The sequence below is a fragment of the Olea europaea genome, unplaced genomic scaffold (genome assembly GCF_002742605.1).
Source record: "Olea europaea var. sylvestris unplaced genomic scaffold, O_europaea_v1 scaffold864, whole genome shotgun sequence".
In the NCBI taxonomy this organism is placed as follows: domain Eukaryota; kingdom Viridiplantae; phylum Streptophyta; class Magnoliopsida; order Lamiales; family Oleaceae; genus Olea; species Olea europaea.
Window position 1 is genome coordinate 383 of NW_019267092.1, and position 13231 is coordinate 13613.

The 13231-nt window shown below is 32.7% G+C and overlaps 3 protein-coding genes across 7 annotated transcripts in view; 1 reads left to right on the forward strand and 2 right to left on the reverse strand.

Moving 5' to 3' along the window:
* The first annotated feature begins 1468 nt into the window (after positions 1 to 1468).
* Positions 1469 to 2952, forward strand: LOC111391980 (protein RADIALIS-like 2). 3 transcript variants are annotated; one of them, XM_023017263.1, is made up of 2 exons: positions 1469 to 1890; positions 2698 to 2952. In XM_023017263.1, the coding sequence occupies exon 1, from the start codon at positions 1611 to 1613 to the stop codon at positions 1884 to 1886; it is 276 nt and encodes a 91-aa protein (XP_022873031.1). In that variant the 5' UTR covers positions 1469 to 1610; the 3' UTR covers positions 1887 to 1890; positions 2698 to 2952. The 3 variants fall into 3 exon arrangements, with proteins under 3 accessions (XP_022873031.1, XP_022873033.1, XP_022873032.1); XM_023017265.1 differs by having other exon boundaries at positions 1470 to 1863; positions 2706 to 2952; XM_023017264.1 differs by having other exon boundaries at positions 1473 to 1863.
* Positions 2953 to 8018: 5066 nt separating this feature from the next.
* Positions 8019 to 9743, reverse strand: LOC111391979. Of its 3 annotated transcripts, XM_023017262.1 has the most exons (4): positions 9587 to 9743; positions 9296 to 9354; positions 8488 to 8662; positions 8019 to 8325 (listed from the first exon to the last, which is right to left on the reverse strand). In XM_023017262.1, exons 3-4 carry the CDS (start codon positions 8650 to 8652, stop codon positions 8233 to 8235), a joined length of 258 nt encoding a protein of 85 aa, XP_022873030.1. In that variant the 5' UTR covers positions 8653 to 8662; positions 9296 to 9354; positions 9587 to 9743; the 3' UTR covers positions 8019 to 8232. The 3 variants fall into 3 exon arrangements, with proteins under 3 accessions (XP_022873030.1, XP_022873029.1, XP_022873028.1); XM_023017261.1 differs by lacking the exon at positions 9296 to 9354 and having other exon boundaries at positions 8488 to 8665; XM_023017260.1 differs by lacking the exon at positions 9296 to 9354 and having other exon boundaries at positions 9587 to 9740.
* A 1061-nt stretch (positions 9744 to 10804) lies between these two features.
* LOC111391966 (DNA-directed RNA polymerases II, IV and V subunit 11-like) overlaps positions 10805 to 13231 on the reverse strand; it is a 4918-nt gene continuing 2491 nt past the window's right edge. Inside the window, exons 5-6 of the mRNA XM_023017245.1 lie at positions 12334 to 12429; positions 10805 to 11083 (exon numbers count right to left, since the gene is read on the reverse strand). Coding sequence (XP_022873013.1) covers positions 11039 to 11083; positions 12334 to 12429 — 141 coding nt within the window. The 3' untranslated portion in view covers positions 10805 to 11038. The remainder of the gene's footprint in view (positions 11084 to 12333; positions 12430 to 13231) is intronic.

Below are 13231 nucleotides of genomic sequence, written 5' to 3' on the forward strand. Positions count from 1 at the left end.
ATAGCTGTGACTGTTCAGAAATTGGTGAATAGGCATGATGAATGGACACTTCACTTCATGGTTCAATCTGGGCCGTCAGACCATGAAAATAGTGCGATCCAATGACTAGGACGAATCAGACCAAGTGGTGCACCAGTTCCTGAAATGTCACATACCTATTCCATGAGACACTTCAATCTCTATAAATAGAGACCCCCAAATTCGTTTTTGACACACCAAATCAATTACGAATTTAATTGATTTCTAAATTCTTCTCTCTCCATATTCTGCTCTAAAAATTCTCTTATATTTTCGTGGTTATTCCGTTCGAATACGATCATTCATTGGTTCAACCGACAAGGTTGGTATTGTGCCGTATCGACTTTGGAAGGAGCGTTGTATCTTGGGAGACAGATATCCATAATTCCGTTTGCATTTCATTGAAGGGCGAAATCTGTCTTAAGGAGATTTACTTATTTTATTGGCATACCTCGCTTCATTTACCGTTTTATATTTTTCTGCTTATTTTATTTGTTCTTTTGATTGCGTTAGTCGAATTTCCGACAACACCTCCGTCGTGCTTGCGGTCATGGAAATGACGTTTAGAAATTAAAAGAAAAAAAGACGTACTTTCTCATTTTATGCTCAGATACACAATTTATAAATCGTTTATGTATTCAATCAAAATGAAAGGATTAATTTCAATTATATACATTCATAATTTCTACTCATTATTTAGATATTTCAGGGAAATCAATATTAATTTTCTTTACCATTATAAATGAATAATGTTATGTGTTGTCAACGAATATAGTAGTTGCTCTACGTGGCTTTCGATGTGTCTGCTTGTTATTTAATACATTAATTTTCTCTAATTTTGTTACATCAAATAATAAGTTAATGCTTGAATAATAAACTGTCACATAAGATAACTATTACAATCGCTGACTATTAATAACATTACTTTTTATAAACTTGAACGGAGGTTTAGTAAAAATGGTATTTATTTTTTTTCTTCCAGTAGCGTGCTTGTACTTGAAAGTGCTACCCACTAATTCGGTTAATTAAATTAGAACAATGTAAGGGTTTTCTCTAAACCAAACACGTGAACAACTTCTCATAAGCTGATTTCATATACTAAATTAGTATATATAATGTGATAGATCATAGATTTGACTTTACTTTATTTTCTTGAACTTTCTTACTTATAATTGACAAACATAATTAAGAACTACAAAGTGAATAACTCTTTGTACAAGGTAAAAATAATTATACTAACTACATATTGCACTATAATGAAAGTAATCACGCAGAATCTAAGAAATAATACGAGTACTTAATATCGAAATAAATAGAGAACATTTATCATTATGAAACTAAAAAATTTCACAGAATAAAGATTTTTCAACGTTGTGGTTCTCATTCTTCAATTGTTGCAATTTTATGAGCCAACTGGGTGGACCCTACCTTACGCACTCTCTATAAATAACCATTCCTCTTCTTCACATATCAGCTCATCACTTCTCACTCTTTCTCATCTTATTTCTAGCCATCTTCTGCCTCAAATTTAGCCATATTTCTCATCTTAATTTCATTGCATTTTGAATTATATATATAAGTAAAAGTGATTAATGGCGTCTAGTTCGATATCTTCGAGTGGTACAACCACTTGGACCGCTAAGGAGAACAAGGAGTTCGAGAAGGCACTGGCGATGTATGACCAAGACACGCCCGATCGGTGGGCCAATGTGGCGAGGGCAGTTGGAGGGAAAACCCCGGAGGAGGTGAAGAGGCATTATGAAATCCTTGTTGAGGATGTCAAATACATTGAGAGTGGACAAGTGCCTTTACCCAACTACAAGACCACTGCGGGCGGCAATCGAGGTAGTAACATCAATGCCGAGTAGAGATGTAAAACACTACACCCCACTTATAATTTGTACGCAATAACAAGATTTTTACTTTATAATATTGTCGAGTACTGCAGAGTTTATTTTTAACTCTTTTATTCCCACGAAAATTAACCCATCCCAACCCAAACTTACAAACACAATATATTTATATCAAGAACCCATCTATTTGCAGTCATATTCTATCTCATGCTAAGTTTAGTTTAGCATAAGCTTCCGTAGATTCCTTAATAATCACATGTACATGGAAAATCATAAATACCCACAGCTGTCGTGGCGTACCAATTAAAACCTAGGAAATTGTCGGTTATTTATGGTGATATAAGAGTCCGTACTTAGCCGCCTAATTTGAAATTTCACGTTTAACTAGTTGCGCATTTTTTATCTTGTACTTTGTAATTAATTAATTTTCAAGATATAGACATAATTATAACTTGCATTCATGAATCACTCCGAAAGCTCGTCTTAATGAGGGTCCCATCGTAATTTTCAAACTTGTAGGAAATCTAGGATGAATAATGCCATTTGTATGCCGAATCTTACCCTCCCCTCACATGAGGGGAGGGCCCACGCCCATTTAATGCGTGGGCCTCACCCCCCATGTGAGGGGTAAGGCTCGGTATACATGTAGTAGGGCCGAATCTAGGATAGATAAGCACATTGAGAGAAGCTACATTCCCAGACCTGTCCATTTAGCATTTTTGAAGCACATTTTCCTTTGCAGTTTTCACATGCTAGATATTTGTAAAGTGTGTGTGTGTGTGTGTTTTATTTATTTATTATCCTTGATTAATATTTTATGTTGTAGCCATGCAGGATGAGAAATAAAAGCTCCATTGATGAAGCCGGACGTAAACAAGTTGATGATATGTTATGGTATTTGAATTTTCAACTAAGTTATCCTGTATTTGCATCTATATATTTGCTGATAATATGAAGGGGAAGTAATATATGAAATCATTATTCGTACTTTTTAGTTTTAATTACTGAAATGCTTATGTACAATTTCGTATCAAACCTAATAATGTTCTTGTGTCTAGTTGACATAGGACTTTTATTTGTACATCTCTAAAGAACTTTTGCGATAAATAAAAGAGAAATGTCTCCAATCGAGTTGAAAAATCAAAATTGAATGTACCCGAATGATCATGATAAGAGTAAGATGAGCATTTAATTTCGTAGTTGTCATGTGTATGTTCTTAATGATTTCACTATGAAAAAACATTGAATAAAGATTCTATAATAACCGAATTAACGTTTTTTATCGGAAATATGACATAATTGTTAGCAAAATAGTATAAATATAGTAATTGAATTTAAATAAACAACTAGTCCAAGGTGTGCAAGTACTGTACTTAAAGATAATTTTGGTAAAATCAACTCTTCCCCAGGATTCAACGAAGATTAATTATATTACCACCACTATTTTTATTTCTTGCACTATAATTGTACTTAAAAATCTTAATCTTCGTTTATTATGACACTTATATCTCTAACAACTTTTCATATAGTTCTTATCCTTAAATTTTTCATTAGTTAAGATATTTTGTATTTGATAATAATTTTATGTCCAAGGTCTGTTGAAAATACTTATTTTACCATCATATTTAAAAAATAAATAAATAAAAACTGCAAGAAAAAAAATACTTTTTCCTTATTTCAAAGCATGAAAATAAAATAATTAGATATAAATCGCCATCAAATACAAGATATACTAATTAATGGAAGGTTAAAAATAAGGATTCAACGGAAAAAGTTAACAAAATAATTACTATAATGAGCAAAAATTGAGGAGTTTAACTGTAATTAAAATGTAGTGTATCAAATAAAAATTGTGGTGGTATAATTGCCACAAAATGAAAACTTAAGAAAGCTATGAGGAAATAGTGAGGGGGAACAAATGAAATGGCGGAGAGGTGAGTCAATCTTGAAGATCCAAGAACAACAAGAGTTATCGGTAAAAGAAAAGTCCAACTCAAGCTAATCTGTAGAAATACCTTAGAATTGAAAACTAATTCTAAGAAATTGAATTGCCTAGAAATTGTTTTCCTGAACATTGTAAATTATTGTGTTTAATTGGTATAATTTTTCATGTGAAAATTGTTAAAATAAAAGTATTTTTTGACGTTCGTTTGGTTTTGTTTTATATAAAAATTGTCAATTAAAGGGATACATTTTACTAGTATTGGGAATGAAATTTGTTTCTATTGCTAACACAAAAAAAAATCAAGAAAATCATCTATCTTTTGGTGTTCGTTTGACTTTATTTTACATGAAAATTGCTAATTAAAATGGAATTTTTTTTACAATAATTCTTAAAATTTGTTTCCATTACTTAAAAAAACTAAAAAAAAAACATAACAGGGAACTAAAAAACCAATTCCCACCACGGAAAACCAAGAAAATTTCAAGTTCCAAGAAAATCAAGAAACCAAATTCCGTGAAATTCAAAACCTATCAAACAAACAAAATTGGAAGAAAGTGAAATTTGAATTTCATTTTTCATGAAATTTGAACCAATCAAACATAGCATAAGTGCTACATATACCTAACATTAGAGCAAATTTAATATATGTGTCTCTATTAGGGAAAGCAGGGGTTAGAGTGTCATTCGAATCTGACAAGATTGTAATGACCAAAAATAATGATTTTGTTGGGAAAGGTTACTATACTCCAGGGTTATTTGTACTGAATGTCCACAATGTCAATAATGAAAATGCTAGATTATCTTCTATTTACTCGACGACATGCTAGATTAGGTTATTTTAGTATACCATATAATAAAAAAATGTTGTCATTGGTATGATATCTAATTCTGGCTCTACACGCATAAATAAATGTGAAGGTTGTACTGAGACTAAGCAGACGAAGAAAACATGTACACCTGTTCATGGGGACAGTGAGTTATTAAGTTTAATTCATGCTGATTTAAGTGATTTAAAACAAATGATGACTAGATGTGGAAAGAAATATTATGTGACTTTTATAGATAATTGCTCAAGATACACTAAAGTTTACTTAGAAATAAGGATGAAACTTTTGGTATATATCTAATTTATAAAGCTGGTTGAAAATCAACTAAATAGAAAAATAAAAAGAGTTAGATTATATAGAGAAGGAAATTTTTTACCAAGAAATGAATTTGTGAAAAGGAAGGTATAATTCATAAAACTATTCTTTATTCCCCAGAATCAAATGGTGTAGCTGAAAGAAAGAATAGAACACTAAAATAAATGATGAATGCTATGTATTATGCACCTAATAACTTGTGGGGAAAGCTATCGTATTCGCATCACTTACAAAATAGAATTTCCTATAAGAAAATTGGTAAGACACCTTATGAACTGTGGATTGATTATACTCCTAGCTTAAAATAATTAAAGAAGTGTGGGGGTTATCTTGTTAAGGTTATGCTACCTGAACCTAAGAAGAGAAAAATAGGTTCTAGAACTAATTGTATGTTAATTGGTTATGTTGAACATAGGGCAGCATTTAGATTTCTTGATTGAAAAAGTATATTCTTGATTGCAACACTATTGTTGAAACAAGGAATGCTAAATTCTTTGAGCATATTTATCCATTGTCTGAAGAGATTTTTCATGCATCTGTTAATCAAAACACCAATGAAAGTGTTGACGTGACCTTTAACGAGGAATTAATAAGGAGTAAGAGAGCTAGGAAAGAAATTTCCTTTGGAGATGACTTTGTCACTTATCCTATTGATGGTGACCCAATCACTTACTTTGATACTATCTCATCTTCTAATTCAGCACTTTGAAAAGAAGTTATTGGTAATGAGATTATGTCACTTTTACAAAATTCAGACTTGGGAATTAGTTGACTTACCTCTTACAACAAGTCTCATTGGTTGCAAATGAATTTTTAAGACAAAAATGTTTTCCTAAAGGTTTGATTGATAAATATAAAGCTAGAATAATTGCAAAAGATTTTACACAAAAACAAAATGTTGAATATTTTGATATTTTTGCCCTAGTAACTAGAATTTCTTCAATATATGTTTTAATTGCCTTAGCTCCTATTTACGAGCTTTTAATACATCAAATAAATGTCAAAACAACTTTTTTGAATGGTGATTTAGAAGAAGACACTTATACGGTGCAACCTGATCGCTATATAGCTCCTGGATTATATAATAAAGCGTGTAAATTGAGAAAGTCCATATATGATTTTAAATAAGCACCAAAATAATGGCATGAGAAACTTGATCAAGTTACATTGAGTAATATTTTCTCATCGGTTGATGTGGATAAGTGTGTTTATACAAAAGTTGCTAATAATGAATATGTGATTATTACTTTATATGTGGATGATATGCCTATATTTGGTACTAGCATTCATGTAGTGCAAAGTACTAAATGTTTTCTAACTTCAAAATTTGATATGAAAGCCGTGTGAAGCTAGTGTGATTTTGGGTGTTATAATCATAAGGAAAGACAATGGATATTGTCACAACAACATTATGTAGAGAAACTTCTCAGGAAGTTTGATCACTTCGATGTGACATATGTGGATACTCCTTATGATGCAAATACTCAATTAAAGAAAAATCGGGGTGACCAAATTGCTAATACTAAATATGCTCAAATTATTGGAAGCCTGATGCATTTGATGGACTTTTCTAGACTTGACATAGCTTATGTTGTGTGCAGACTGAGTAGATGTACTCATAATCCTAATCGTGATCATTATGCTGGATTAGTCAGATTAATGAAATATTCAAGAGGTACTATGAACTACGGTATTCTACATAGTAGATTTCCTACTGTATTGAACGAATACAATGATGCGAATTGGATTTATGATTTAAAAGAGACTAAATCCACTAGTGGTCATGTCTTCATTCTTGGCAAGGCGTGGAAATCATCCAAACAAATTATTATTGCTAGATCCACCATGAAATCTGAGTTTATAACTCTAGAATTAGTTGATAGTGAGGCTAATGGCCAAGATTCCTCTAGGAATGTAACCGACACCATCTATGTTGATTTACTGTGATTATGTGAAGTTGGCCATTCATTTGACTAAACCATTGGGAAAAAAAATTATTTTTTGAAAAATCGAGGAAAATGGGACTAAAACCTATATGAGATATCAATGTTGATGGTAACCTGATCTATGTGATTGGAGATCCCCATGAATTAGGTTCACATGGGTAATAACAAATCACTTGATGATACTGACGCACTACACAATTAACAAAGTCCTACCTATTGCGTGTGATTAGTGCTTAACTGCAATTTTAACGTGAGGTTGAGTTAAACTCTTAATGTATTCCATAGCCTTTAGTGTGGTTTACAAAGATAAAGTGTACACTTTATGAAATTACCATATGAGTGTGGAGTGGGGCCACTTCAATGAGATTGTGGCAAAATCTCTAAATGACTCATGATAACTAGATGTGCATATGGCCTATTAGTCCAAACACACGTGGTTTATAGAAGCTATAAGCTTCATCGATAATTCTGTAAGTTATGTTTCATTCTTTCTACATATGGTTCATAGTGCAAAAGACATCACACTCGAAGCATTTTTACATCTATGCGTATAGATCCAATATAAATCTTTCAAAGTATGGGGGCATTGTTGCATAAATTTTTTTAAAAGAATATCTTTGATTAATTCATTTGAATTGGTTGTTATTTTCAACCGCCAATTAACCAAGTCTTGATGCACGTGCTTATTTGTTGATTGCACAAAATCAGCAATTTATAACTTACTGATTTTATTGGCCCGATATTTGCAAAATTAATTACATTGAAGCCTATAAATACAAACCCTTATTCATTCATTTTACTCGCTCACCTTTCCCCATCTCATTTGATCTCACTCTTTCTTCATAACTTTCTTAAATTCTCTTCTTGTGTTTTCAATTAGTATTTAGATTGGATTTCTATTCCTATTTGAATTCTGTTGCTCCTATCACCCTCTCATTTGTGGAAGAGTTCGTTGAATCCTTGAGGACAGTGCTCACACATCTCGGACTAGTTGATTATTAAATTCAGGTATTGTATTTATCCTATTTTCCTGACAGTAATATCTTTTTTTAGGAATAATTATAACATTGGGTGCTCATATGAACTTTATTTGTCGAATATGACATGTCATTACTTACTAGAATCAATGCATTAATAACAGTTCGTCATAAAAATAAGTACTTTTTGTGCTTATAAGTAATGCTAATGTCATCTATAAGAGCATTTTCAAAATAACAACAAAGAAGAAGCTAAGAAAGTTATAAATTTACATGACTAAAATCAAGTACTCACTCCGTACTTTGAATGTCAATCGAGTGTATGAGCCCAAAAGTATCGTGCTAAACACTTTAGTCTGCTAAGGTTGTCCGAAGGGGCAGAGAACTTTCAACTTCCTTAGTCTCTGAACTCCTTTCTGCAACAACCTTTGACATGCCAAACATCTAAAGGCGAAAAAATATTCATCAATTCAAATTTAATCCACGATATACCATTTTTGACAGTGAAAATTGAATAGCACAAGACAATATTAAGAAAATGAAGCTAAAATCTTAATCGCCATGATGTCTAGAACAAAACATGGAGTGAAGTATAGAAGTTTATACCTTCTTAACCGTCTTCTGAAAGCAATTTTTGTGTTCTTCCATAGAAGCATGGATGAATTCATCAATGTGATCCCTTACGTCTTCCAGAAAGGTTGCATCATCTTTCTTCTTCTTTCGACATGAAGTCAGTGGCAGCTTCTCATTTGAACTTTTTTCGATTGACATATTGTGATCCCTACTTGATTATTTACACCCCAAAAAAATAAAAAGTTATAACATCAGCATCGCAATAGAGTATCACTTGAAAGATGTTCACAATGCTAAAGCATGTGGAAATCTCGAATTCAAGTTTCACTGCTATTTCATTATGAAAATTATGCACATGTCAAGATCTTATTACAACAATCATGTTGCATGTACATCATTCTTTACGTCTTTATTTACACTCTTACATATGGCATAATAACATCTTTTGATTTTTTCAAAAACCTTTTCACATCATGCCCAGATTTTATCACATAGGGGGAAATTTCATCCATGACGTGAAGCGAGATGTACATATAGCTTAGTTCTTATTACAAATATGAATTGCCCCCAAGTAAAGAGGTGGGTTAAAGACCTAATTTAAATGCATAAATATGTTCCCGTGTAGTTTAATAGTACTTGAATAATCTGTATAACAAGAGCAACTGATAAAGAAAATAAGAAAAACACGATTTTAAATAGTTCAATATCAACACAAGAGCTGCAGCTATATCTCTCTATTTCTATTTTCCATTCACTATAACACATGACTTGTACCAATACGCTGTATATGGCAAGGAAATATTCGAACAATGTAATACATGGGTGAATTTCTCCAAAATACCTTTTAATTATTAAGTTGAGTTGAACCACGGGCGAAAGGGGAAGTGTTCGGGAGGTTAACTGCTCGACCAAATGTCCCAAAGAAAAAAATAACCATTAATATTCGCGATCAGAACTCTCTCTCTCTCTCTCTCTCTCTCACTCATACATCATCTATTTTATAGCTTCTTAGACTGACACTTATTGGTTCTCAAAGACAGAAAAATGAACTAAAAAATAGACAGATCATTCCACTTTATCAAGAAATAGTCTAAAATGAAACAGATTTTCAAGGAAGAGGGATGGGGCATACCTTGAATGAAAAATTCAGATTGTATCGGCTGGGCGAGAATCAAAGAGGAGAATGGATATACATACACGATGAATTTCTAGTTTCATCTAGAAAGAGAAATGGTGTAACGATAATATTGAACAAGAGTTCTTTTACCCACATGGCGTAACTGAATTGGTAGTATACGAAAAGAAATTATTCTTTTTGATGGGATGAGAGCACTAGATTACAACCCATGACTCGTGAAACAAATTGCTATTGGTTGATGGGCTTAATCCGAATCAACATTTATTTTGGGCCGCCTATAAAGGCCCAACCGGATAATAATATTTTCAACTAATTGATACTTACATTATTCTAAAAAATTTAATAACATGTGGACTATAATTCTGGTGGTGTGGTCCTCATGCACGATGGTAAACGAGACCACATTGATAATCTTAACCCCCATTTGAACCATATTATTGTAAAAATGAAAATAAAAAATATATTCATTATAAACCCCTCACAAAAGATAAAAAGTTAAATATAGTAACTTGATGTGATGAATAATTATCATATTTTTCATTTTAATGAGAAAATAATGAAACTCAAATAGGAACTTAATGTCTTTCTTATCACATCCTTTTTGTGATTTACATTTCCAATAAAAACATAAAAATCAGCATTAGCAAGAATATGTAAATTATAAAAAGAAAACATATTTTACGTACCGTAACATACGGAAAAACAATCTTGAGAGTTTAGATGTGTGTGGGGGGGGGGGGAGACATAATATTATTATTAGCTTTTGTCACACGAAAATATAAGAGCAAGTCACGTTACTTGTACTGAAACTTAATCTAGGAATGTGCAGTTAGCAAGAATATGTAAATTATAAAAAGAAAACATATTTTACGTACCGTAACATACGGAAAAACAATCTTGAGAGTTTAGATGTGTGTGGGGGGGGGGGGAGACATAATATTATTATTAGCTTTTGTCACACGAAAATATAAGAGCAAGTCACGTTACTTGTACTGAAACTTAATCTAGGAATGTGCAGTCATTGACAAGAAATTAGGGAAAACAGCCAACTCAAAGATGTTAAACCCAAACCGTATCAGGTAAACCCTTTTCTTGGAACTCTCCGACTGAAGACATTTTATGTGGAAATGATGAAAAAAGTGAAGTTGAAGCTGAGGATAATGATTCATTATGATTAATATCAATAACACGACTGAATAAAAAAGAGGAAAATACTTAAGCGTATACTACTAGTCTACAATAGATAACATGAACATGCGTGCATATATCGCAAATATTTCTTTCCATAAAGTCAGTTCTCCACTTCCAATATATCCAATTCTACATCTTGTCAAACACAGACAGATTATCATAAAAGAGATCTCTCAAATCGAAAGCTCAGATGCAGTCACAGGTATACATCATGAGCGTACACGAGAACCATTTATAATGCAACCCCCTGCAGCTTTAATACTGCCTCGACTGGCTCCCAGAGTGCCTTGCCAACTCAGCCTACAAGACAATGGAAAATAAAAAACAGACAAAAGTTCAGATACAATGGCGCGCCTTTGGACAAACACACAAAAGGTGGTGTTATCTTCTTCAATTTGTTTCATGATAATCATCATCATGGATATTACTTGCTCTCCACAAAGATTGATGTATAAAAATAGAAGAAAAACCTACACTACAGGACACAAGAATAAAAGAAGGCTGAAAAATGGGTCATTTATAATAATGATTCTTATAAATTATATAGACCCCATGGCAATGGACCAAAGCCAAGTCCCCTCCGATGGTTCTTATTAGAAAAAAGCGCAAAACTACAATTATTAGCTTGGATAGCTTTCAGGAGAATATTTTTTATATATAAAGAAATATGAATGTGTGTATGTTCACAAGCTCTATGAAAAATGATCTACTATGCTTAGTAGATCGTTTCTCTATGAAAAATGAGCACAGCTCTTTAGAGATCCTTCTTCTTTTTTGGAAGAGAACACAACTGTCTACATTGATTGTAACAATTAAAATACATCATTCTATTAACATCTTTAATGATACCCTCACAGATAACAAAAAATTTATAAACCATGGAAGTCAAAGGAAAAAATGAGAATCAGAGATTAGGGATTTGAAATGTCTATCATCAAATACAGAAGCACATTTAGTATTTGCAGAATGGTTTTCATGATTACTTAATTGTATAAAGAGAAAAAAAATGCCTTGTGAATCTTAAAATTCCCTAATAAGTCAAGTGCTATCACTTTTGAAGCTTAAACCTTGTCAGTAATTTGAATAACTTTCAATCTACCATCCCCAATGAAAGAAACCAATGTTTAAGAACTAGACCAAAGACCTAGAGACCAAAGACCTAGAGACCAAAGCCATACATGACTCTATATTTGAGTTGAGATTCTAAATTTTCAATGACTTTTAACATACGATATAAGTGGTATCAAAAATATATGGCACTGTCACTCCAAAATTGCAAACCAACATGAACTGATATTCAATCTTGATAGTACCTAATTTGGAACATTTTCCTACATGGAAGTTGTTAATATCAAGTTGTCAACCAGAGAAACAGACTTCATATTTTCTTCCTGATGCCTAAAGTAATTACGAGGCCTTAATGCCTTATCTACGGTAGATGTTGAACCATAAAATGAGATCAAAATCAGCAGCCAATGTTAAGTAAAACAAGATGTAAAGAGCCTTCAAAGGACTTCTTTTTAACAGGAATCACAGTAATGAAATTGTACCTCAAATGCATTCTTCAGATGATCAAGCTCCTTATCCAGATCGTTGATAGCCTGGTTGTATGCCTGCATTGGTGAAGATTGGCTGGTAGTGTGAATCTGCACATTGGCGGTTAAAAACATTAAAACCCAAAGGAAAAAAGTACTGTCTGACACTATTAACCTAATAACAAATGACAAGTTCCAAAGAGCATACCCGGCATTTCGGATAATAGAGGAGCTAAAAACAAAATGGAGACTTATAAGCATTGAAAACTGATCGTCAGTTTTTATAGATTGTGAACATCGGGAAGATTCCTTTTCTCGAATGAAGAAAGATAAATCAAATAGTCTGATACCATGAATTGTTTGGAAATTTTTAAAGAACACTGCATCTGTGTGGCAGTATTACAGTGACCACAATGATTCACATGTTTAGAAGCATTTTACTTCTAGAACCACGGTGAAATCTGTGTGTGTGTGTTACAGAAATGGGGTTATATATCAACTTTTACAGGGTAAACAATTCAAGTGAGGTATGTATGCTGTTCCGCAAAAATTCTGAATTTCTTCTTGTTAACAATTTAACAATACCCTTTATGACTCTAGTTTACAGTGGTGGTGGTGTTGGGGAGCCTGGATTTATTACATTCGAAGGCGTTTTAATTGTCATCTTATTAACTCGTTTCATCCCTAAGATTCAATATATAATAAAATATTTTCCCATCAGCGACTCCAAATGATATAAAGAACATGTACTGTGGCCCCCCAGGGCACTTCTCCACTGGCAAAGGACGGACGCTGTCAAACCTGGCAGAGCAGAGGTCGTGAGTTCGAAACATGGGGCTCTTGGAAGGCAAGGATTTATTCTTGGAAGGCAAGGGAACATTTGGAAGGCAAGGATTTATTCTTGGAAGGCAAG

Excerpts from the sequence above, each read along its gene's own strand:
- LOC111391980 (XM_023017263.1), top strand. The coding sequence starts at position 1,611 with ATGGCGTCTAGTTCGATATCTTCGAGTGGTACAACCACTTGGACCGCT.
- LOC111391979 (XM_023017261.1), bottom strand. The coding sequence starts at position 8,652 with ATGTCAATCGAAAAAAGTTCAAATGAGAAGCTGCCACTGACTTCATGT. Across the intron at positions 8,326-8,487 it reads TTCAGAAGACGGTTAAGAAG|ATGTTTGGCATGTCAAAGGT; the intron begins GTATAAACTTCT and ends TTTCGCCTTTAG.